The following is a 25,382-nucleotide window of genomic DNA, read 5'->3' as shown; positions in this document are numbered from 1 at the left end:
GCACATTTCTGTGGTTTATAAGAGCATCTGCATGCCTGTGCGTGTCTGCACACATCTGTAAAATACAGCTGCTCCTTCACTTTATAGCTTTGGGGAGATGAAGGCAGTGGCAGAAGAGCTCCACAATAAAAACTCTCTGCTCCTGCAGTTCCCACAGCACATTTCTGTACACTAAGGACTGGATGTGCAGACTCCAGCAGCCATACCTTGGCTTGGTGTACGTTGTGGGCATGAGAGAAGCAGTATCATTAATGTGATAAAAAGCCTGCTGCAGGAGCATTAATCCTCCTAAGAGTTCACAGCATTTGCAGTAGCTCAGCTTCTTTCTCATCACTTGAAAACAGAATAAAAGAATTGGATGTACTTCACCTTAGAATTACATCTCCAGGGCAATTATTCCTAACAGGTGGCCACGTGGTGATACACTCAGCTGAGCTGAGGGGGCAGCAGGAGCGGGAAGGGTAGCCCTGGTGATACAGGAGTCCTTGAGAGCGTTGCTCTGCTTCTTACCTAGAGCAGCTCCAGCACCTTCTGTGCTCCAGAGTCTTCCTTCTGTGAATTGACTCATTTGCATTTGTAATTATAAAGGATTGCACTTACTGCTTTAAGAAGCCAGACCTGAGGCTGTGCATTAGTGCCTAGTGTGCATCAATCTCTTCTGCGTGGTAGACCATGAAGGCAGGAGTTGCTACGTGGTGAAGGCTGTGCTTGAGCAACTGAGTGTTGGGAGAGCTGAGTCCCTCTGCTGCCATGAAGCAACCACAGGGTAGGCTGCAGGGAGCACTTGGCAGGTGAAGCAATTCACCATGAAGAGTTTATTTTCACAGGCATAGACTGGTGGAAATAGTAAGGCTGCAGGCTGCACAGAGTCTTGTCCAGGTGGCACTTGAAAATGTCTAGAGAAGGACTCCACAATCTCTGTGGGCAGCCTGATCCAGGGTTCTACAGTTAAAACAGCAGAAACCTTAAATCATAGAGTCATAGAACAGTTTAGGTTGGAAGGGACCTCAAAGATCATCCAGGTCCAGCTCCCCCTGTCATAGGCAGGGACACCTCCCACTAGAACAGGTTGCACAAGGTCTCATCCAGCCTGGCCTTAAACACCTCCAGGGAGGGAGCAGCCACAGCCTTCCTGGGCAACCTGTGCCAGTGTCTCACCACCCTCACTGGAAAGAACTTCTTCCTAACATCCAGTTTATATCTCCTCTCTGCCAGTTTAAACCTATTACTCCATGTCCTGTCATTATAAGACCTTGTAAATAGTCCCTCCTCAGACTTCCTGTAGGTCCCCCTCAGAGTCTGGAAGGCTACTCCAAGGTCTCCTTGAAGCCTTCTCTTCTCCAGACTGAAGAGCCCCAACTCTTGTAGCCCATCACAGCAGAGCTGCTGCAGCCCTCTGAGCATCTTTATGGCCTCCTCTGGACTGGCTCCAACAGTTCCATGTCCTTCTTGTGTTGGGGGCTCCAGAACTGTACACAGTAGTCCAGGTGAGGTCTCACAAGAGCAGAGTAAAGTAGGAGAATCACCTCCCTTGCTCTGCTGGCCATAAATTCCTCCTCAGTTTTTCCTGATGCCTTTTGGAGAGGGGAAAGTTAATAATTAGCACTTGATTGCAGCTTCTGAACCACACCTGACCTTCCCAGCTTGGCTCCATTAACCTTTTGTGTCAGTATGGGCTCCAGCCTATGACTCTTCCCCTCTTAGTGGCCCATGCGTAGAACTGAGCAGAACTGGACTCTGTGGTGGTAAATGGGCTCAGCTCTCATGCCCTAGAAGTGAGTAGCATTAAAGCCCATCTGCAAAGAGTCAAGGAGACCTTGGCTAGGGTAAAGCAAATTTACACCTACCTATAGTCAGGATGATTGCTTTGAGCAGAAACCAAGATGGCAGGCCAGCCTGGCCAGGAGTGTTGATCTGCTGTAGGGTAGGGAAGCTCTACGGAGAGATCTGGACAGCCTGGATTGAGGGATTGAGGTTCAACAAGACCAAATGCTGAGTCCTATATCCAAGTTGCAACAGCCCCATGAATGTCCCAGACCTGGGCAAGAGTGGCTGGAAAGCTTCCTAGTGGAAAAGAGCCTGGGGAATTGGTCAACAACTGGCTGAGGATGAGCCAGTGTGTGCCCAGGTTGCAAAGGCAGCCACCAGCATCCTGGCTTGGATCAGCAATAGTGTAGCCAGCAGCAGCAAGCAGGTGATTGTCCTTCTGTACTAGGCTTTGCTGAAACTGCACCCAGAAACCTGGGTTCAGTTTTAGGACTCACACTCCAAGAAGGACATTGAGGTGCTGGAGCATGGCCAGAAAGGGACATCAAAGCTGTTGAAGGGTCTAGAGCACAAGTTTGGTGAGGAGTGGCTGAGAGAAGTGGGATTGTTTAGGCTGGAAAAAAGGAGGCCCAGGGGAGACCTTCTCACTCAATGCATCTCCCTTAAAGGATGCTGGTGTGAGGTCGAGGAGGGAGGTCAGTCTCCTCTCCCAAGGAACAAGTGATAGGACAAGAGTGAATGGCCTCAGGTTGTGCTGGAGGAGATTTAGGGTGGACACGAGGAACAGTTTCTTCATGCAAAGGCTTACCAAGCCCTGTAAGAGTCTGCCCAGGGAAGTGGTGGAGCAACCATCCCTGGAGGGATTGAAAAGCTCTGTAGATGTGCTGCTGACATGGTTTAGTGGTGACCTGACAGTGCTGGGTTAACAGTTGGTTTAACTTGATGATCTTAAAAGTCTCTTCCAACCAAAGCAATTTTGTGGTTCTATGATTAAGCCATCGCACCAAAGTCCTTATTCAAAGCTCCGAGGCCTTCTAGTAACAGCCTGGCTGACATTTTATCAGGCCATCTGAGGGCTGATGGCTTTCCAAAGGCTTTTCCAAGCCCATGGAAATGAAAACTAGGCCAATCAGTTTAAAAGTTTTCACGTTTTTTTTCCTCTTGTCATTTTGGGCAGGAAAACTCCTCCCTGCTCCAGTCCAGCATCTGCAAACTGATGCATTTCTTACACACAGCAAGGTTGTGCCTGCTGGAAAAGTAAACATACTGGGGGCAGTCAGGGGTGGGCTTGTGGAGGGGGGATTCTTTAATGAAAAATCTAAATGGAGCCAGCAAAAATAAGCATTTGTTCATTCTGCAGCAAGGAAGAAAACTAAATGGCTTTTGTTGAGGCTGGGTCAGCCCTGCCGAGGTAACCATGGCAGCCCAGGAGTGCTGACAGAGGGGGTGGAATACAATGGATGGCAAACACATTTTAACCAGCCATTTGGACTTCACTAGGCAGACACAGCAAAGGTACTTGGCTCCACTCCCTTCCTTCCAGAAAGGAGATAAAAAGAGCCCCTTGGCCACCATGTGATGTGCCATGGCCATCCCCAGTCCCCGTGCCCATGTGTGAGACAGGAGTCCTGCACTCCCTGTTGTGCTTCACTGCTTCTCTTGCAGCTCCCTCAACCACAAACAAGGCTCTCTGTGGCTCTCTGACATTGTCATGAGGGCAGAGAAGCTCCCTTGACCTGCTGGCCGTGCTCTTCTGAATGCACCCCAGCAGACTACTGGCCTACTTGGCCACAGGAGCACATTGCTGGCTGATGGAGAACGTTGGCCACCAGCACTCCCAGGTCCTTCCCTACAAAGCTCCATTCCAGCAGGTCAGCCCTGACCATACTTGTGCAGGGAGTTTTTCCTCCCCAAGTAGAGGACCCTGCACTTGTCCTTGTTGAACGTCAACAGGTTCCCCTCCACTCAGCCTGGCCAGGCCTTGATGACAGCAGCACAGCCTGACAGTGTCAGCTACTCCTTCTGGCTTTCTGTCATCAGCAAACCCATCCCCTTCCTTCAGCCAGGATTTGATGACAGATGTTAAACAAGATATGTTACACCTCAATTATTTTTGAAGGGAAAGTTAAAAACCCAACCTGCTGAGTTCCTGCCACTGTGCTGCATCCCCAGGGCCGGGCTGGGATCCACAGAGAGTTCACACAGACTGGTGGCATTTGTTTTCTTTCTTTCACTGCATTTAATTATTAGTGGGTTAAAAGGAGTGGTGACAATTATCCCTCCCTTGCAGGCACAGCACTGAGCACAGCACAGGTCTTTAGTTAATTGCCTGGCTAATAACTGCTCATTTCCCTCTAACTTCTTAATATTTACTGCTTTGAGCCTCTAAATTACAGAGTGCTGCTGCTGGCCCAGCTGGCCTTTGCTGGGTGGCTGCAGGTGTTTCCCAGTGGTGCTGACTGCCTGTTCAGCTGCCCCAGCTCCTTCTTCCCCTGTCTGTGATTACTTGGTTGCACTGTGGGCAAAGTCCTGCACCACCCAGGGATCTGAGGCCATGACCAGGCCTCTCAAATACCATTCCAGCTTCACAGCATCTTTATCTGTGATGTGGGTGAGGGGACTGAGGGTGCCCTCAGTAAGTTTGCAGATGCCATTGAGTTGGGCAGGAGTGTTGATGTGCTAGAGGGTAGGAAGGCTCTAGAGGGATCTGGCCAGGCTGGAGCAGTGGGGTGAGGCCAGTGGGATGAGGTTCAACAAGGCAAAGGGCCAGGTCCTGCATTTGGGTCACAACAAGCCCCTGCAACACTCCAGGCTTGGGGAAGAGTACCTGGAAAGCTGCCAGGCAGAAAAGAACCTGGTGACGTTGGTTTACAGACAGCTAAATATGAGCCAGTGTGCACCCAGGTGGCCAAGCAAGCCAACAGCATTCTGGCTTGTATCAGCAAGTATGGCCAGCAGGACTAGGGCTGGGATTGTGCCCCTGTACTGGGCACCAGTGAGGGTACACCTCAAACACCCTGTTCAGCTTTGGGCCCTTCACTGCAAGAAGCACACTGAGGTGCTGGAGCAGGCCCAAGGGATAGCAGTGAAGCTGTTCAAGGGTTTAGAGCACAAGTCTTGTGAGGAGCAGCTGAGGGACCTGGGCTTGTTTAGCCTGGAGAAAAGGGGACTCAGGGGGAGACTTCAGAACACTGTCCAACCTGACCTGGAATGGTTCCAGGGATGAGGCATCTACCACCTCTCTGGGCAGCCTGGGCCAGTGTCTTGCCATCCTTATTGTAGCAAGCCCAACTCTCCCAGCCAGACCTCACAGCAGAGGGGCTGAGCCCTTAGGTAATTCTGGTGGCCTCTGGACCTGCTCCAACAGGTGCATGTCTCTCCTGTGATGAGGTGTCCAGAGCTGAATGGCTACGATATTCACTTCTCCATCTCTGCTTTTTGTGTACCAGAGCAGAGCTCCAGGACTGCTTCAGGCTGGGACACTGCAGCCATTTTTCTGCACAAATCTACTTTTAAGACTCTTTCCTGGAGACTTGGTCCTCTCTAGGTCCTGAGCCTGCTTTTTCCTGCAACATCACTCTGGTTCCAACCAGAAGGGAATTCTTGGTCTCCATTTGCCTTCTCAGGAAGAAGCCACACCTGGAGCAAAAAGTAAGGCTTTCTTGGGCACAGCAGCTTTCAAGCTACCAAACACTTTTGCTCTTTTGACATTTTTTAAACACAAGCTCTTGTTTTCTGTTGTTTTTCCTTTGGGATCTACAGGAAGCACAAACATTCAGGCAAACTAAAAGGCAACCCAGAAATAATACTCAGATCCCTAATAATTTGTGACTGTGTGATTTTTGTGGCTTTTTCAGGTTCTTGCACCCCATTAAGCAGTCTGTGCTACTAGGACAGGGTCTGGAAACTTGCTCACTCCTCTTATTTTGCTCTCTAAAAGCAGCTGCCTCTGTTCCTGGCAGCTGCAGCAGTCTGAAGGTTCCTGCTCTTCAAAGCCTTGTCCTTCATTCCTGTCTCTCAGAGTTTTTGGAGGATTGTATTAACATTTGGTGTGTTCCCTGTTCTGCAAAGAAAACATCAGTGTCTCAGCTGTCTCCCCTTTTTTTGCAGTCATTTCCTTGGCCTATAGTACTTTAGTTTGGAAGCTGTTTGTATTTATGACTCCATGTTGTCCTGGGCAAGAGAAGGATATGAGGTACAAGAACTTTAGGACTTAAAGGTGAGACAATCCCTGGCATCAGTAGAGGGGGATGGGTGGGTTGAGAGCAGCCCTGTGGAGAAGGGCTTGAGGGTACCAATGGATGAAAAGCTGGACAGGAGCTGGCAATGTGCACTTGTAGCCCAGAAGCCATCTGCACCCTGGGCTGCATCCAGAGCAGCATGGCCAGCAGGTCAGGGGAGGGGATTCTGCCCCTCTGCCGACACCCCACCTGCAGTGCTGTATCCTCTGGGGCCCTCAGCACCTGCAAGATGTGGAATGACCACCTTCACTGCCAAGCATTTCTTCCTTCTCTCTAGCCTGAATCTCCCCTCTTTCCGGTTCAAGCCATCACTCCCTGTCCTGCTACATCAGGCCCTGCTTTCTTATCAGCCCCTTTAGGTACTTGAAAGGCCGCGGTGTGGTCCCAGCCCCTCTCTCCCAGCCCCCTTAAAGCAGGCACCGAGACGCTCTCAAGTTAAACTCTCCATTTATTGGATCCGTTTACAAAAGAACTCAACATTGTGCTCGTGTTGCAGGAGTGTTTCGTTTCGCTCAGATTTCGGTTTGTTTTCAAACCTGGTGCTCACGGAGCAGTCAGCACGACCAGGCTGCAGGGGAGGGCAGGAGCCGTGTGACACCCGCAGGTGATGCTATTTACAGCGAACGTGACAAACGCCTTGCTCCACGCCCAGCAGCCCCCTGCCGGCAACCCCCAGGCCTAAGTGAAGCAGCTGAAACATTGGGAAGGGGAAAAGGCCTTTCCCATGGGAAGGTGCAGCCTCTGAGAGACCTTCCCATCTCCTCAGAGCTGGGGTGGTGGGACTCCATGCCCCAGGCTGCTCTGTGCTGGAGCTGGGATGAACGGTACAACCTAACCTGAGCTTTGGAGTTGCCCTGGGACCTCCTGAAAGTCACAGGAGAGTGATGGGGAGCTAGGGACGGTGTCTGGGACATTTAGAAGGGCAGACCACTCTCCAGAAATGTCTCTCTGCTCCCTGATGGTAGAGCGTAGTGCAGCTCAGATCCTGGGATGTTTCAGCAGCAGAAAATCAGGGTCAGAATCACAAGTCTGCTCCAGAGGAGCTCTGGTGCCTGTTTGGGAAGATCTGGGAAAGCGCTAGAGCAGCAAAGACCCAGGAGGGACAGCACCAACCCTGTGTGTGGGGCTGGCATTCAGTTTCCTAATGGCATCCTGTTCCTCCTGATGGTGCTGCTACCCAACAGGACTCCCACTGACCTGAGCAGCTGCCACCAGTGACTCACAGCAGCCAAATCCTCCCCTTTGGGGGATTTTAGCAAGAATGAAGCCACCTCACAATGTGTGCACCGATTCCATCGACCATCACACTCTGAGCCCTGGCTACAGCAGCAGCAGGGATCCCCCATTAAGCATCTCTTTGGGTGGGAGTTGAGCATGTTAAGAGCTTGAGAAGAACAATTTGGATTTCCAGTGCTGATCTCTCTAGCTCCACTGGCCTTCGACTGAGACACACCAACAGAAAAGGAGAAACCCACAACCCTGAGCTTGCTGCCAGCTCTGACTGAAGCAAATCAACAACTCAAGCAAGCCCCAAGCCCTCCTTGACACAAAGGGCAAGGTGGCCCCGGGGGGCTTCCAATCTGAGTCTCACCAGAACAGCTGAGCAGCCTTCCTGCGTACACAAAGTGCAATCCACACCTGATCCCTCCCTGCTCTTGTCTGCCTCCTGCTGTGTAGGCAGAGGGGTGGGGAAGGCAGAGCTGCCTCCACCCTTGGCTGACACCGGGGTCCTGCACTGTAAGTGAGCCACTGCATTGCTGCTAATGAACCTCCTATTAATGAGGAGAGAATTAAAGCCACTGGCAGAAGAGTGTCAAGCCCCTTGATGATGCTGGAGCTGGTGCAGCTGCTTCTGTCACATTTCCACTCTGAGCAGGGGTAGAAAATGTCCTTCCAGGTGTTTCAGGGCCTTGGAGGGGCCTCCAGCTGCATTTTTGGGGAGACTCTGAGCTTTCCCATGCTCCACCTCCAGCACCTGATGTTATAACAAAAAGCAAGTGGAAAGGAGAAAACCACACAGAGGAGCAGATAACCCTGATCTGTGTTTTGCTGTGGTCTGCAGTGCTTCTGAAGGCACAAGCCGTTGGCTCTGCTGGGGATTGGCTTCTCCTTCCCTTCCCCTCCCTAGCAAGCAAGTGTTGGTGACCCCCAGCCACAGGACTGACATTAAAAGCTGGCTGAAATGTGGCCACTTAACACCCCGAAGTGTGGCTCAGTCTGCAGGGGAGGAGTGCAAACAAGGCTGACTTTACAAACAAGCCCAGAAGCTGCTGACACAGCATCCATGCTCCTCCTTCAGGACACATCAGAGACACAGCCAGGGGGCACCATCATTCTGCTGCAGGGTGCTGGGATGCTGAGTCGCACAGTGGTACTGAGCTGCAGCAGTGGTCAAGCCACAAAAGCCTGGGACACTGAGGTGAACCACACAAATCTCATCTCTTTCTTGTCTACCCATCAAGAGCTTCTCCAGGCTGCTCTTCAGCATCTGGGATGCATTGAGGGAGAATGTGTCACAGAAACAGTCCACCTGTGTCCTTCCCTCCTGTTACAGGCTGGGATTGAAGCAGGAGAATGAGTCGAGCATGGAGGTTGGGCATGGCCATGACCATGCTTTGCTTTGATGGGCAAGAAACCAGCTCCAAAACCAGCCCTGGGAAACGGATCCCAGACACACATCCAAGTTCACATGAAGAAAAGCTCTTAGTGGATTAACCTTCAAATTCAGCCCAGAGCCAGGGCATGGGTGTGGACAGGACAGGTGTTTAAGGCAGTTATGCTGAGGCCCACGGGCAAAGCCAGCATGGGCACATTTCACTCTGGGATGGGGGCAAGGGATGAGGCAGAGCAGGGACTCCAGGCACAGCCTGGGCCCTGGCACACGCAGGCTGGGCTGGTGCCTCGCTCAGGCTCTGCTAGGCTGCACGTGGAGTAAGAGTAAGCATCTTCTTCCACCCCTCTGCTCAGTGCCAAGCCACCTCAAGAGAAGGTCTGGCACCTCCACTCCCATCACTGCTACTGAAAGCTGAGCCACTGCCTGCTGGCCCAGCAGGGACTGGGCACCACACAGAGCTCAGCAGAATGTGTCCACGCCGAGACACTTTGGGAAAAGAGGTTTCTTTTACCGGCAAATGCTCACAGGGCTGATCTCAGGCTGCTGCTGGAGCAGCTCTCCAGGGACAGTGAACAAGGCCCTGAAGGGCAGGAGGAAAAGTCCCAAAATGCTTGTGAAAAGACCAGACCGGACTCAGAGAATCCCTGCAGCTGCCTTTGGTGCTGTGGTGGCCGTAGAAAACCACAGCTCGCTCAAACACCTGAGCCTGTGACATTGTCAGCCCCTGCTCTGAGGCAGATGGATCATTCCCAAGCCCCAAACATGCTGTCTCTGGAGGTTCAGCAGTGCCTGTGGTGTGCTGCACGGGGTGGAAAAGCACACTGAGAATGGGACCACAGCAACAAAACTCCCTTGGGCTGCAGCACAGGACCTGGCATGGTGCTGGGAGCCAGAGAAGGACCCTCCGGAGCTAAACTCCTCCCTGCTGCGGGTCTCCAAGGGCAGGGCTCGGAGTGATGAGCAGAGCAGAGCAAAAAGCTCATCAGCAGCTGACACCTGGAGTCCTCAGTAGTAGCCACAGGGCAAGAAGAGTCAAGATAAGGTGTGCGGGAGGGGAAGGACTGCCCTGCTGGAGAAAGGATGGAACCACAGCGGTGAGAGAGCTGCCTCGATACTGGCAATAATCTCTCTGCAGTCAAACACCTCCAGCCTGGCCTTGCTATGGTCCCCCTCGAGTGGGCAGACAGGTCGAGAGGGGAAAGTGGGTGGGTAGGGGAGAAGGAAAAAGAAAGAACCAAAAAGCCTGGGGCGGCAAATCTAAACCACTTTCATTTTAAATAACAATAATTAGAATTAAAAAGGGTTGCCCCTGGCTGGTCAGTAGGCAGGGTGCCATTCCTCACGGTGTGATCCTAGGGAGTGTCTTTACAGGAGCCGTGGGATCTGCTGTCCCTGTGGCTCGGCAGAGTCCCTGCGGGGAGGAGGCGAGGAAGGGAGGGCGAAGGCGCCCGTCGCAGCCCGGGGCGCGCCTTGCGCTCCGCCGGAGAGCGGCAGCAGTCCATAGGCAGAGGCGCTCTGCTCTCGCAGCGCTGCCGCAGGAGCTCCGCTCCGCCCTCGCCGCCTCCGGACGGAGCTCAGAGCCGAGGGCGCCCAGCTGCCTCCCGCTGCTCCTAGATGAACTTGAAGCACTTTGTCTTGTCGTGCGGCAGGCGGGTCTTGAAGAGGACCGAGTCCACGCGGAACTGGGTGTACAGCAGGGGCATGTAGCCATACACCTTGACAAAGAAGTTGATGCACTTGTGTCGCTCGTGGAAGTGAGAGTCGTCGTGCGAGAGCGCCTGCGGGCAGCCGGGGCAGCGGAAGGTCCAGCGGGAGGTCACCTGCAGCAAGGAGAACAAAGACGGTCACTGACGCGCTGCCCAGGGCAGGCTGTGCCCGAGGCTCTGCACAGGGGTGCTGTGGCACACGCTGCAGACTGGCAGCAGGCCTGGCTATGCTCTCCTCGGCTGGCAGGTGTGCCTCGGAGGATGCCCATGCAAGGAAGGACTAGATGACTTTTAAAGGTTTCTTCCCACCCAGGCTGTCCACAGCAGCTCTGTCGGAGCAGAGACTTCAATATCTGAGAAGCCGTTTCAGGGAAAAAAAAAAACCAAAGGAAGAAAGAAAAAGCCTTGAAGAAGGAATTCCTTCCCTTTCATTGACCACAGACAAAGCCACACAACACTTTGGGTGGGAAGGAACCTGTAAAAGTCATCCCAGTCCTTCCTTGCACGGAAGGAACCTGTAAAGGTCATCTAGCCCAACCCCTCTGCACCGAGCAGGGGCAGCTTCAACTAGATCAGGTTGCTGAGAGCCCCAGAGAACCTCATCTGGAAGAGTTCTAGGGATGGGGCATCTACTATCTCTCTGGGCAGCCTGGGCCAGTCTCTCACCACCCTCAGTGTAAACAAGTTTTGGAATTGTAGCATGGCTTAGGTTGGAAGGGACCTGAGAGATCATCTACTCCAATTCCTCTGCTGATTCTTTCCTAATCTCTAGTTTAAAAACACACAGACCCTGCTAGAAAGTCTGTCCCCATCTCTCTTACAGGCCCCTTTTAAGTACTGAAAGGCCACAAGAAGGTCTCCCTGCAGCCTTCTCTTCTCCAGGCTGAACAATCCCACCTCTCTCAGCCTGTCCTCACAGCAGCAGGGTTGCAGCCCTCGCATCATGTTTCTGGCCTCCTCTGGACCTGCTCCGAGCCTATGTCTCTGCTGTGCTGAGGACCACAAAGCTGGACCCAGCACTGCAAGTGGGATGGCAGCAGAGTGGAGTAGAGGGGCAGAATCACCTTTGGTCTGTTGGCCACAGGGGCTACAGAAGAATTAGCAATATGAGGTGTTTCTTGTTTTAGGCAGCCAGAGTAAGATGTCTGCAGTTTCCAGGAGGCGCTGCCCACTGCTTAAAGGGCCTCCTTGTCTGTCCTGAGTCAGACAGCTCACTGCAGTGCCCTTTGGCTTTGGCCTGATTCTCCTTTCAGCTGCACCAAACTCTACAAGCTTCCCTTCATGGTAGCTCCGGATGGGAAGAACACCAGTCAGAAAACCCCACCCATCATATTTATGGCCAAGACCCATCCCCAGGGCAGCTGGCCTGCGATGGTGAGACATATCAGAGGATCACACAGGAACACATCCAGACAGGCCTTCAAAGGCTCCACAGAAGGAGACTCCACAACCTCTCTGGGCAGCCTGTGCCAGTGCTCTGGGACCCTTACAGTCAAGAAGTTCCCCCTTGTGTTGAGGCAGAGCCTCCTGTGCTGCAGCTTACACCCATGCGCAGGGCTAGGAAGAGCAGTCTGTCAGCAGTGATACAGGGCAGAATGAGCTGCATCCCAAATGCAAGTTTGAAATGGAGACACCCATTTGTTATCACAGGGCAGGGAAATTTCAGCTGGGCTGCACTGCTTGGACCAACAGCCCTCACAAGCAGATGAGCCTAAATGTCTCTGGAAAGCTATACAAAATCAGCAAGAAAATGGTTCCTGCTTGTGTTGTATGTTATGGAAAGAAGGAACTTTGTCTTTTGGGATCAGCTGCTCACAAGGCTTTTGCTGAGCCAGGAGACCCTCCGGCCTCAGCTGCAGTGCAAGCCCAGCCCCAACTCATCTGCTCACCTTGGCAGGGATTTGGCTGCTTCTAAGGGCTGCAGTGAGCTTTCACACCTTTCTGAGCACACACTACACCTGCTTGAGGCCAGACAAGGAAGATGAGGACAGCCTTAAGTCAGGTTTGCAGTGCAGCACTTCAGGGACACGACACAGGCAGATCTGGTACTGGCAGTGTTGCTCCTGTGCTGAGGGAGAGGCAGCTGCATCTCCCCTGCAGCAGAGCAGCCTCCTAACACACTCTGAGCCTCACAAAGCGCCACACTGCTGCCTCCCCAGGAAGTCCAGGACAAGCTTCCACCTGGGGCTTTACCTTTATGGGAGGCTTTCTTGTCAGGTGAGAGACCAGGAAGTTCATGGCGATGTCCTCGCAGTTGATGTACTCATCCACCATGTCGCGGATGGCTTGCGGCATCACGTACGAGTACAGGTAGGCGTAGTACTGGCAAGGACACAAAGGTGCAACATTGCTCAAGGTGCTTCCAAGCAGAGCTGAAGGATGCCAGTGAAGAGACTCCCCAACAGAATTAATCTTGCACTCAGCAGATAGGATGTAACCAGAGCAACAGCAAATCTACCTCACAGCCACCACCTTGACCGAGTCTCACGGCTCCTATAACTTCAGAGATGAAGGAAGGATGGATTTGGTCCCCTCAGATCTTGGTCTGTGCATGGCAGCAGCAGCAGCTGGTGAGTAACCTTCCCAGCACATCAAAGCTCAGGGTGGACCCCTGGGAGAAGATCCAACTCTTTTCTCAAGGCCTGTGTGCTCGCTTTGTGCACACAGAGAAGCACAGGTCATGGAACTACTTTCTGCACTGCTCCCTTCTGACACAAACCAGTCACTCCACAGCTACCAGCCAGCCCGTGCCACAGCTACAGAGGCAGGGCAGGCAATCCTGTGGCCTGTCTTGTCCTTACCATGACCAAGAACACCACTTCAGTGCTGATGGCACTGCAGCCTGCTTCAGTGCAGTGGTGCTGCTCGGGGGCACAAACTCCTGCTGCTCCTCAAGGAGATCGCTCGCTGGGACACAGCCCAGCTGCTGCCTGTGTTTCACAGGCATGGAATCGTTTTGGTTGGAAAAGATCTTTAAGATCATGAAGTCCAACCACTAACCCAGCACTGCCAATTCCACCACTAAACCATGTCCCTCAGCACCACAAGTACATGGCTTTTCAACCCCTTCAGCGTGGGGACTCCACCACTGCCCTGGTGGCCTTCTCCAGGACTTGAAGACCCTTTGGGGGAAGACATTTTCCTTCTCTTCAACCAATGTAGGTTCTTCCCCTGGTTCAACTTGAGGAAAAAAAAACAGAACTGCACAAACAAATACAACCCCTGGGAAGGAAGGGACAGCTTCAGGGCTTTGTGGTCATGACATCTCACCTTATGGAAGAAGGCAGCACCAGTGAGCACCATGGAGAGCTCGCAAGAGTAGTTGGAGTTGTAAAGCCAGGACTGATGGGGGATGTCCCACGCGTGGTAGCGCCCTGGGAAGCCAACGATGCGGTCCCTTGCCTCTCTCCAGACCCTGCAAACATAAAAAGCCTTTCAATGAGACACACACCCAGGGGGCCTGTTCACAGGTGAGCGTGGCTCTGGCTGAGAACCACTACACACAGGACTACATCCTCAACACCAACGGACCAGCTCCCAAGGGAGGCTGCGAGTGATGGAGATACCTATAAGAGAGAGAAGTTTAGCAACTGCTCATGCAAAGAACAACCAACACAGGTTCAGCAAAAAGGACACAGATAGTTAAAGTGTGCAGCTACTTTGCTTTAGAAGTCTGAGTTTAATAAAAATAGACAGGCTCTTCAGTACAAGCTCATCCACCCCCACTGCTCTGAGGCTCCAGTGTTGGCAGGAAGCACCAGCTGGCCATTACAGCTGCATGAGTGAAGGCTGTACAAGTCTCACCCCGAGGTAACTCCAATTTCTTTCCAATTGTAGTGCTGAAATCTTGGCCTGAATGGACAGGCCAAAGTTGTTGACCTTCTCATAGCAGAGGTGCAATGCTGCCAGATGTGAAACAAAGCATCGCTCAGTCAGCTCTACCAAGTGTGGGCTGTTGCTTGGTACAAAGCTGAGCTTCTCACCTTGTTCCTCTCCTAGAGACATCTTTGAGTTGCTTATTCATGGGGAGTGTGCTCCTAGCTCATGAATTAGGGATTCTGTAACTCATAGTGGCTGCTCTGTAGGTTTAAAAAACTAACAAAGCCCAATGGTCCTAAATTAGGTTCTAAATTTGACACAGAATGGGAAACTTAAGATCTCAGATGGAAAGGCAGAGAAAGAGGCAGGGAAAGACACTGAGACAGGAAACTCCTCCATCTGCCACTGGCTTCCTGTGGCCCATGCGAGGGAATCACTGCACATTGCTCTGCTCCTCTTATTTCCCCCTTATGCATAGTCCAGAGCAGGACCAGTCCTAGGAGGAACTCAGAGTCTCCTGGCCTCCTCTGTGGAACTTCCCATCTTATGAAGCTGCTTCCTCCTCCATAAGTTGCAACAATACCAAACACCCTTTAGGAAAGCTGCTGTGATGATGAAGACTGTGGTGCTCCAGACAGAAGATCTGGAGTTTCAAACTGCCAGCTTCCCATACCAAAGCAGCACCTGGTGGCTTCCTGGGCCCTGGCCATATGGGAAGCCACTCCGGGACCATAAGCACACCTTCGACCTAACAGATTCTCACAGCTGAGCTGGAGTGCATTGAATCCTGAGGCTCACGTGTGAGAGCATGGGCTGCTTAACATGCTGCTCTTACCTGAAACTCACTCTGCCCGAGAGAAATCCCACAGGATAGCTGCTACACTGGCTGGAATAATTAAGAAAGAAATCAGTGCCTAGTGCCTAGCCTGGGAAATAAATCCACTGGCAGGGCTCCTGGCTCCCTTCAGATCATCTGCTCCTGTCTCCCTAACATGCTGTTCAGGATGCTTCTCCAAACACAGTGAGAACACAGGAAAAATCATACAATCATAGAATCAACCAGGCTGGAAGAGACCTCCAGGCTCATCCAGTCCAACCTATCACCCAGCCCTGGCCAATCATCCAGACCATGGCACTAAGTGTCTCATCCAGGCTTTGCTTCAACGCCTCCAGGCACGGTGACTCCACCACCTCCCTGGGCAGCCCATTCCAATGCCAATCACTCTCTCAAAAGGAACAAGTTCCAGGCAGCAGCCTACTGGACACAGAAAGGATCTGCCTTCTTCACAGGCACAAAACTGGTGGGAAGTGACCTTTTCAGTGCTTTCCTCTTGTGAATGCCAGTTCCTCCCACAAGTCCCATTCCCATGGAGGCAACTGCAGGACACTGAAGAGAATGAAATTCTCAGAACCCTGAGTTTTCCTTCTACTTGGTGACACAGGCAGGAACAAAGATGTGATTATTGTCTTATGCTCTACTCAAATTCACCAAACTGATATAAATTGGTCCTGAAAACCAAGTAACTAACACTGCCAACAGCTTCCCTGCTGCCATCTCCATCCAGCACGCACTTGCTGCTGCTTCTCTCAATCCAGCCTGATTGTTCTGAGTAGCCTGAGTGGGCACTCCTCATTCCCTTTCACTTCTCCCACATCTCGCTTTCCTAGAACACAACTCTTCTTCCTCCCCACTTCAGCCAGAAAAGTAGGGATTTCCCCAGAGAATTATTTTGTGCTCCTCAAAGGTTTGCTTAGGGTGCCCACCTCCAACTCATTTCTGAGCAGCAAGCAGGGCAAGAAGAGCCTTTTGACCCCAAGAATTATAGCTGGAAGCAAGGTTTCGACACCACACATTTGCTGTGGGCAGAACTTCACTCAGTCTCTGAGGCACTGACTCTTCCCTGCCTGAATGCGCTACGCAGGGAGGCTCAGTGGGAACAAGGTGCTTGTAAGCAGGGAATGAGTGAGAAGAATACAAGGCACATTTCATTCTCATTTGATGCTCTCCTGGGCTAATCAGTAAAGCCTCACCCAGGCACCGTGGATAAGGGAAGGAAAATAGAGACCAGAAATGGGGAGAAAACAAGCAAGTTCAGATAAAGAGCTTGAAATGGAGCATGGAAGGGAAACCCAGGAGCCCTGCCGCCTACTCCCTGGCTTTAATCGCTTTAACACCTCATTTCTCAGCTCTTGCAGAAAGCTTGTTGGGATTCCAGGCATTTTGTGCCTTTTAATCTTCCTCCCAAACCTAAGGCAACACATTTTGGTGTGAGCAGAGAGTTGGTCCCCATCCTCCACTCCCAGCCAGCTGCCAGGTACTCTTGGATTAGCAACAGCAGCCCCCGCTGCTGGCTGGGCAGGCTAACAAGTTGCAGCCGAACAAGTCCCAGTGCTTTCTCCTCGTGCCATCCTGGCTCCCTGGTGCCTCTGTGGCAGCTGGTGAGGTGTAGCTGTACGAGGTGCAGGAGCCTCCCACAGTAGCAGCCCCCAGATGGCCTTTCTTCCTCGGCCCTGTAATCGGGAGGCTTTCCACCAGGGTGAAGTCAAGGAAAAACACCGAAGCTGGAGCAGGAGGAGGGTGGGAATGAGAGCAACCAGCAGCAGATGTAGCATCTGCCTTTTCCATGCTCTGCAGAAAAGAAGTCGGCAGAGCTGCCACATCCCATTGCCAGAGGGAGCAAAGGGGATGCAGCCCAGCACGTGAGCCAACAGCTCATGGACAACGCTGTGCAGCAGCCTCTTGTTTTCCAGTTTCTTTCTACCCTCAGAAGCCACAGGCTTCTAAAGCCACTACAAGAACATCAGCAGCACAGAGAAAGCTGAAGTGTTGAGGTCAGCAAGTGTGAGAATCAAGGTTGTCTGGACAACCTGGATGCAGAAAACGTCATAGAATCATGGAATTATTTTGGCTGGAAGAGACCTTTAAGATCATGTCCCTCAGCACCACATCTACAGAGTTTTGCAACCCCTCCCAGTGTGGTGACTTCACCACTTCCCTGAGCAGACTCTTGACAACCCTTTCCATAAAGAAACTGTTCCGATGTCCAAACTAAACCTCCCCTGGCACAACTTGAGGCTGATTTTTACTTGTCCTATCACTTGTTACTTGGGAGAAGAGACTGACCCCACCGTGCTCCAGCCTCCTTTGAAGGACCTGTAGTGAGTGAGAAGGTCTCTTCTCAGCCTCCTTTTCTCTAGGTTAAACAACTCCAGTTCCTTCAGCTGCTCCTTCTAAGACTTGATCTTTAGACCACCAGTTTTGTTGCCCTTCTGACATGCTCCAGCACCTCACTGTCTTTCTTGGAGTAAGGGGTCCAAAACTGAACGCAGCATTCAAGGTACCGTCTCACCAGTGCCCAGTACAAGGGGACAATCCCTGCCCTAGTCCTGCTGGCCACCCTGATCCAAGCCAGGATGCTACTGGCCTTCTTGGCCACCTGTGCACATGCTAGCTGCATGTGAACCAACACTCCCAGGTCCTTTTTCAGCCACTCTTGCCCAGGCCTGGAGTGTTGCAGGGGGTTGCTGTGATTCAAGTACAGCTGCACTTGAATCACAGCAACCAGCACTTGGCCTTGTTGAACCTTATCCTGCTGGCCTCTGCCCATCCAGGCAGCCTCTCCAGGTCCAGCAATGAGGAGTGACCTCATTGCTGTCTACAACTACCTGAGGGGACATTGTAGCCAGGTGCGGTTGGCTTCTTCTCCCAGGCAACCAGCAACAGAAGAAGGGGACACAGTCTCAAGTTGTGCCATGGAAAGTATAGGCTGGATGTTAGGAGGAAGTTGTTGGCAGAGAGAGTGATTGGCATTGGAATGGGCTGCCCAGGGAGCTGGTGGAGGCACCGTCCCTGGAGGTGTTCAGGAAAAGCCTGGATGAGGCACTTGGTGCCATGGTCTGGTTGACTGGCTAGGGCTGGGTGCTAGGTTGGACTGGATGATCTTGGAGGTCTCTTCCAACCTGGTTGATTCTGTGATTCTATGATTCTTTAGAGCCTCCATCAGATTAACTCGGTGTCACCTGCAAACTCCCTGCAAGTGCCTTTGATCCCTGTCCAGATTCCTGATAAAGAGAAGTGGCCCTCGTGCTGAGCCCTGGAGAGCCCCACTTGTGAGCAGCCACCCACTGGGTGTAGCTCCACTCACCACCAGCGTTTGGGCCCAGCGTTCAGCCCCCCAGCCGCCAAGGCTGCGCGCACTCACCGGAAGCCAAACATGATCTCGTCGTGGCGCAGGTGCGCGTCGTCGTCGATGGACAGGATGGCCTCCGTCTCGATCTCGTCCCACGGCAGGAACCGGTTGTTCAGGCTGTTCTTCTCCGTGCGGACAACCTGGGGCACGACCACACAACCGTTACGGTGCCTGCTTGTGCCCAGAGAAGAGATTTAGGGGCTGTGTGCTTAACAGCGGCGCCAGTCCAGCGCCTTGGCACTGCCTCCCAACCCCTGTGAGAGCAGAACGCGCTCTAAACAACAAGCATCAGCTCATCCTGGTGTCAGCTTCCAGCCCTTCCACCTGCCACCCCTGCCTGGACTGCTGAAGCCAAGCCCGGTCCTTAAGGTGCCAGGGACCAGCTGCAACAGCCGTGCTTGTGTTGCTGACTCTCTTGTGTGCTGAGGGCAGCTCTGAGATAACGAGGGAGGGAGAAATAGCAGCCAGGGCTGGTGTCCCCTGAAGAAGTGGCCCTGGCAGCACTGCTGCGCTGCTGATCTGAATTGTTCCTGCCACTATCAACACTGCCTTCTTGGAGACAAGTGCAACACCTCCCTCTCTCAAAGTCCTTCCAACCTCCCACTGGGTAATTTCCCTTAACCCCAGCCATACGAGTGCAAAATCTGACTGCATTTCCCCCTCTTCCTGACTGCCCCTTCCATGTCATAGAATCATGGAATCAGCCAGGTTGGAAGAGACCTCCAAGCTCATCCAGTCCAACCTAGCACCCAGCCCTGGCCAAGCAACCAGACCATGGCACTAAGTGCCTCAGCCAGGCTTGGCTTCAACACCTCCAGGCACAGAGACTCCACCACCTCCCTGGGCAGCCCATTCCAATGCCAATCACTCTCTCTGACAACAACTTCCTCCTAACATCCAGCCCAGACCTCCCCTGACACAACTTGAGACTCTGTCCCCTTCTATCTGTTGCTGTTTGCCTGGCAGAAGAGCCCAACCCCTACCTGGCTACAGCCTCCCTTCAGGGCATTGCAGACAGCAATGAGGTCAGCCCTGAGCCTCCTCTTCTCTAGGCTAAGCAACCCCAGCTCCCTCAGCCTCTTCTCAAAGGGTTTGTGTTCCAGGCCCCTCACCAGCTTCCTTGCCCTTCTCTGGACATGTTCCAGCACCTCAACATCTCTCTTGAATTGAGGGGCCCAGAACTGGACACAGCACTCAAGGTGTGGCCTGAGCAGTGCTGAGTACAGGAGCAGAATTAACCTCCCTTGTCATACTGGGCCACACTGTTCCTGATGCAGGCCAGGATGCCATTGGCTCTCTTGGCCTCTTTCTCCCTCGCTCTTACAACCTCCCACCTGCCCTGGCTGAGCAAGAGTCACTGCTCTCACCCTGGGCTTGCCATGCTGTTGAATCCCTCCTCCAGCCATCTCTCTGAACAACCTCTCTTGATTCGAAACTAAAGCCCAGCCTGGCGCACAGAGTAAGGCGCCACGGCAGTAAAACTCCATTAAATAAGATTACATTTGATCACAGAAAAAAAGCTCACACTGAAACCATTAAGAGTGGAAAATATTTGTACTGGGGATCTGCGTGACAGCTGGCAGGATTAAACTCCTGTGTAAAGCCAGTGTTGGAGCTTTCATCTGTCAATAGCTGCTGGGGACTGGGGGCGGGGGGGAACAGATCAGCTGACAAGAACACGTTAAAATATTTCATTGAAGATCCATCAAAAGCACAAACAATTTATTGCAGGGAGGTGAGCAAATGAAGCAGCTCTAAGCTGTGGTAGAGCAGGGTCAGAGCTGAGCTGGCAGCATTCCCACTCCAGGAGGGCTGTCATGCAATTAATGCCCGCAAGAGAAAGCAAAATGCCAGAGCAGGAATTTCTTTCTCCTCTCCCTCCCATGGTAGAGAAGCATGATAAAAATCAGCAGGGCGTTTGTATCCACTTTCAGAACTAATGTGGCCCTGGAGATGCACCCAGTGACATCTTCTCTACCTGGGAACTGCTGGAAAAGAGAGGTTGAAGGAATAACAGCAGCAAAAAGGGAAGTGGGAGAGGAGGCAACTCCCCACTGATTGAGGGGAGGCAGCTGGGAAGACAGGAATCAAAACCAATGGAGATTTGCCACAGTATGGCTCTTAGGCAGTGGCCCAAGAGGCCAAGGAAGACCTGGACAGGAGGAGGCCAACACAAACTTCAAGAAGTCAAGGAATTACTGGAGAGAACCCAGCAGAGACTACAGAGATGCTGAGGGGACTGAAGCATGGGGAAAAGCTGAGACCTGAGGCTGCTTAGCCCAGAAAGAGAAGACTGAGAGAGGATCTTGACAAAGCTCATCAAGATCTAAAGGATTTGGGTGTCAAGAGAGACTCCTTTCAGTGGTGACCAGCAGCAGGACAAGTGGCAATGGACACAAACTAGAACACAGGAGGCTGCACCTGAACACGAGGAGAAACCTCTTTCCTGTGAGGGTGCCGAAGCCCTGGACCAGGCTGCCCACAGAGGTCGTGGAGTCTCTTCTAGAGAGATTCCAAACCCACCTGGACACAATCCTGGACAATCTGTTCTGAGTGACCCTGCTTTACATTTACAACAAGAAGAATTTCAGTCTTCTTCTGCATTGCCATGGCTGTGCCTAACTGACTTTAGCAAAGCCAAGTGCTCTTGCAGCAGCACCAGGAAAACCAGGTCTGCTGGCTCAGAGATGGTTTTGGACTGGAAGATCACTTTGGCAAACTGATACATTGACAAAACCAAGAACACTGCACAGTGCAGCAAAGCAGACCTTGGTGGGTGCCCTGAACACCTCCGGCAGGACACTGTCAACTGTGGGGCTTTGTGTGACCCATTTAAAGATTTAAGAGAATTCAGGGCCAGATCTGGGCTTTGGCTTCTCAGAGGTCAAACAACCCAACAGTGGCAGAGCTGGTGGAGTGGACAGCAGTAAGCTAAGCCAAAAGGGATTTCAAGGCACTTAACTTCCTGTGTGATCCAAGTCACAGGGACCCCATCTCAGACCTGAGCTGTGGCTGGCAGAAGCCAGAAAGGCAATGAAGAATCAAGACTGTGATTTCCTCTGAGATCTTAACTCTCCAAAGTTAGTAATTCACAACTCGTTGTGAATTATCTGCCCTCAGTTCCCAGCTGCTGCTCCTTGATGGTCCTCTTCCACTCCAGAAAAGCACACAGGTGCCATAACCAAACTCTCTCTCGGTTGTCTCTTCTGCCAGGCAAGCAGCAACAGAACAAGAGGACACAGTCTCAAGTTGTGGTCTAGGCTGGATGTTAGGAGGAAGTTCTTCCCTTCCCAGAGAGAGTGATTGGCATTGGAATGGGCTGCCCAGGGAGGTGGTGGAGATGCTGTGCCTGAAGGTGTTGAAGCAGAGCCTGGCTGAGGCACTTAGTGCCATGGTCTGGTTGACTGGCCAGGGCTGGGTGCTAGGTTGGACTGGATGAGCTTGGAGGTCTCTTCCAATCTGGTTGATTCTATCATTCTATGGCCTCAGACCTGGCCTGTGGCTGGCAGAAGCCAGAAAGGTGATGAAGACATCAAGAGTGTGATTTCCTCTGAGATGCTAACTCTCCAAAGTTAGTCATTCACTTCTTGTTGTGAATTATCTGCCCTCAGTTCCCAGCTGCTGCTCCTTGATGGTCCTCTTCCACTCCAGAAGAGTACACAGGAGCCATAACCAAACTCTCTCTGGGTTCTTTTTCAAACAGACTGAGGTCTCAGTCTCTCACTCAGGGCTGTCTCTCCTGCCCTTCCATCATTTTAATGACCAATTTTGCCACAGTCTTGTTTCTCGGCAGTCTTCAGCCAAGAGCTCTATCAAAACCCAACTATTTTGTTCCCTCAGCAAAAAGGAAATGCTGCACTCTGGCAAAAGGGAGAGTCAGCAGTTTTCCTCACCCAAGGAGACAAAAATAGTGAGGAGGACACAAAACCAGCCAGTGAGAAACACCACAAACTCATTTACTAGAATAAACACCTTCCCTTCCAGCAAATATTAAGGCTCCAAATACACTGCTAGGACCTCCCCACGAATTCCAGCTGCTCCAGACTCCAAACTATCACAGGTGGTGTATTTCCAGCTGTCTTATTTTGGGCTTTTCCTTGGGAATACTTTCTTTTAAAACACTTTGCCATCAGCTAAATGGCCTCCAGCTCTAAATTGTCAACTCCTAAACAGTCTGTAAACTTTTGAGACAAACTGCAAGAACCTGAAGTGCCCCTGAGCACCTGACATGCTGCATGAGAAGCTTCTGCTCTTTTCAGCACATCGACTCAAGCTGATTGGGTCCTAGTGGACCAGGAGCCAGCAGTGTGCTCTTGTGGCCAGGAGGGCCAATGCCATTGTGGGGTGGATTAGAAGGGCTGTGGGTAGTAGGTTGAGAGAGGTTCTCCTCCCCCTCAAATCTGCCCTGGCAAGGCTACATCTGGAGTAATGTGTCAAATTCTGGGCCCCCCAGTTCAAGGTCACAGAACTGCTTGAGAGAGTCCAGCACAGAGCCACAAAGATGCTGAAGGGAATGGAACATCTGTCTAGTGAGGAGAGCCTGAGGGAGCTGGGGCTGTGCTGCTTGGAGAAGAGGAGACTGAGAGGTGACCTCAGCCATGTTTATAAAGATGTGCAGGTGAGTGCCAAGAGGCTGGAGCCAGGCTCTGCTGGGTGATGCCCAGTGACAGCAGAAGGGGCAATGGGTGGAAGCTGAGGCATAGGAAGTGTCATGTAAACATGGAGGAATTTTTTCCCTGTGAGGGTGACAGAGCACTGGAACAGGCTGCCCAGGGAGGCTGTGGAGTCTCCCTCTCTGGAGATATTCAAGACCTGCCTGGATGTGTTCCTGTGTGACCTGCTCTAGGTGATGCTGCTCTAGCAAGGGGGTTGGACTGGATGAGCTTTGGAGGTCCCTTCCAGCCCCTGACATTCTGTGATCCAGTTCCCCAGGGTGAGGTTTTCTGACCCAAGGAGCACAAACCCCCCACAACTCCACAGAGGTCCACTTGCTGTTAGTGTTGTTCAAAGCTACATTGGTGATCTTAAAAAAATGTTAGAGAGACCTAAAGAAGAGCATAAATCATGAATCTCCCCAGAAGAAATGCCCTAAACCAGCACTTCATGGCATGTTTTTATAGAGGAACACAAAAAAGCACTGAAATCAGTATCCTCCATCACTCCCCTGGCTAGTGAGGCTGTACACTGAAGCTTTCCACTTCAGTTTCATGTATAATTTGATGGTGCAAACATGAAGCATGTCTACAGCCTTGGAGAGGTTTTGGCAGGTCAGCCTGGTGAACTGGATTGATCCTCAGAGGTCACTTCTAACCCTTAAGCATTCTGTGACTGTGATTTCTGGGCAAAGAGCAAAGTCTGCAAGGAAGCAGTAACCTCGCTGCTCACATCAGGTGTTTTGGAGAAAAAAGCCAGAAGACAGCTGGATAATTTGGGGAGACAAATCTGGGATCCATTTCAACAATTCCCTAAGTCCCTCAATGCAATCCAAGTGGAACTATAGCACCACAGGCAGAGTGGGGATGGGGATGCCACGAGCTCTCACAGAACATCACAGAATGAAGCAGGCTGGAAAAGACCTCTGAGATCATTGAGTCCAACCTATCACCTTCTAATTAACTAACCCATGGCACTAAGGGCCTCATCCAGCCTCCTCTTAAACATCTCCAGGGATGGGCACTCCACCACATCCCTGAGCAGCCCATTCCAATGCCAATCACTCTTGCTGGGAAGAACTTCCTAACATCCAGCCTGAACCTGCCCTGGCACAGCTTGAGGCTGTCCCCTCTTTTTCTGTCTGTGGGTGCCTGGCAGCAGAGCCCAACCCCCACCTGGTTACAGCTGCCCTTCAAGTAGCTGTAGACAGCAATGAGGTCTGCCCTGAGCCTCCTCTTCTGCAGGCTGCACACCCTCAGCTCCCTCAGCCTCTCCCCACAGGGCTGTGCTCCAGCCCCCTCCCCAGCCTTGCTGCCCTTCTCTGGACACCTTCAAGCACCTCCTTCACCATATAGCTGAGAATTATGGCACCAAGGACAGGGGAGCCAAACACATCTGCCTCTTCTGCCTGATAAGCTGACCTCGATCTACACTTGGAAGGAAAGAGCTGAGTGCTGCTGCCAGTGCAGTCCTCAAGGGAGGATGCAGATTTACAGCACTGCCAATCCCTCTTCCTGGCACCAACTCTGTTTTATTAATAAGATTCAGTGAAGCAAGTCTCCTGCTTTGCAGGGAATCTCTTTAGCCAGAGGCTCCAGGGTTGTGTCCTTTTGCTTGCTGCTGCCCCAAGGACTGATGCACTGGACCAGAGCAAAGCCCCTCTTGTGAAACTCAGCATAGCCTAACATAAACAGGACTGACCTCAAGGGTGAGATCTGCCTAGGACCTCAAAGAATCACAGAATGCACTGACTTGGAAGTGCCCCTCAAAGGTCATCTTGTCCAACTGACCTGCAGTGAGCAGAGGCATCTTTAACTGGATCAGGTTGCTCAGAGCCCCATCCAACCTGACCTGCAGTGCTTCTAGGAATGGGGCACCTACGACCACTCTGGGCAACCAGGGTCAGTGTCTTCCCATGCTCAGTTTAAAACATTCCCTCCTCATTTTTTGTCTGAATCTCCATTCTTGTAGTTTAAAAGCATGAGCCCCTGTCCTGTTGCAAAAGGCCCTGCTAAAAGGTTTGTCCCCATCTTTTTTATTCCCTATGAGAACTTAAAAGCCACAAGATTGCAGCACATGCAGCCCCAACTAAAAACCAGCCAAATTAGACTTAACAGAGGTCAGAGAGAGCTCTGTTAGAGATCTGCTGGGAGATCACAGAATCACTAAATGGTTGGGGTTGGAAAGGATCTCTGGGGATCACATAGCCCAACCCCCACTGCTAAACCAGAGATGCCCAGAGAAGGTTGCACAGTGGACAGCTGGGTTTGCAATCCCTCCAGAGAAGGAGACTCCACAACCAATCTGGGCTGCTGGGTCAAAGGCTCCAACACCCTCACAGGGAAAATAATTTCTCCTTGTGTTCAGACAACCTCCCAGATTCCAGTTTCAT

The 25,382-nt window shown here is 52.0% G+C and overlaps 1 protein-coding gene across 4 annotated transcripts in view; it reads right to left on the bottom strand.

The window, feature by feature from the left end:
• Positions 1-6,438: 6,438 nt before the first annotated feature.
• Positions 6,439-25,382, bottom strand: part of EXTL3 (exostosin like glycosyltransferase 3) — a 205,718-nt gene continuing 186,774 nt past the window's right edge. For all 4 annotated transcript variants that reach the window (XM_064146649.1, XM_064146648.1, XM_064146650.1 and 1 more), the window contains 4 exons: positions 18,350-18,477; positions 13,599-13,743; positions 12,522-12,650; positions 6,439-10,442 (listed from right to left, as the gene is read on the bottom strand). In XM_064146649.1, coding sequence (XP_064002719.1) covers positions 10,233-10,442; positions 12,522-12,650; positions 13,599-13,743; positions 18,350-18,477 — 612 coding nt within the window. In that variant the 3' untranslated portion in view covers positions 6,439-10,232. The remainder of the gene's footprint in view (positions 10,443-12,521; positions 12,651-13,598; positions 13,744-18,349; positions 18,478-25,382) is intronic.

This window comes from Pogoniulus pusillus, chromosome 7 (assembly GCF_015220805.1).
Source record: "Pogoniulus pusillus isolate bPogPus1 chromosome 7, bPogPus1.pri, whole genome shotgun sequence".
In the NCBI taxonomy this organism is placed as follows: domain Eukaryota; kingdom Metazoa; phylum Chordata; class Aves; order Piciformes; family Lybiidae; genus Pogoniulus; species Pogoniulus pusillus.
The sequence above is the reverse complement of the archived record's forward strand: the minus strand, read 5'-3'. Positions and strand labels throughout refer to the sequence as shown.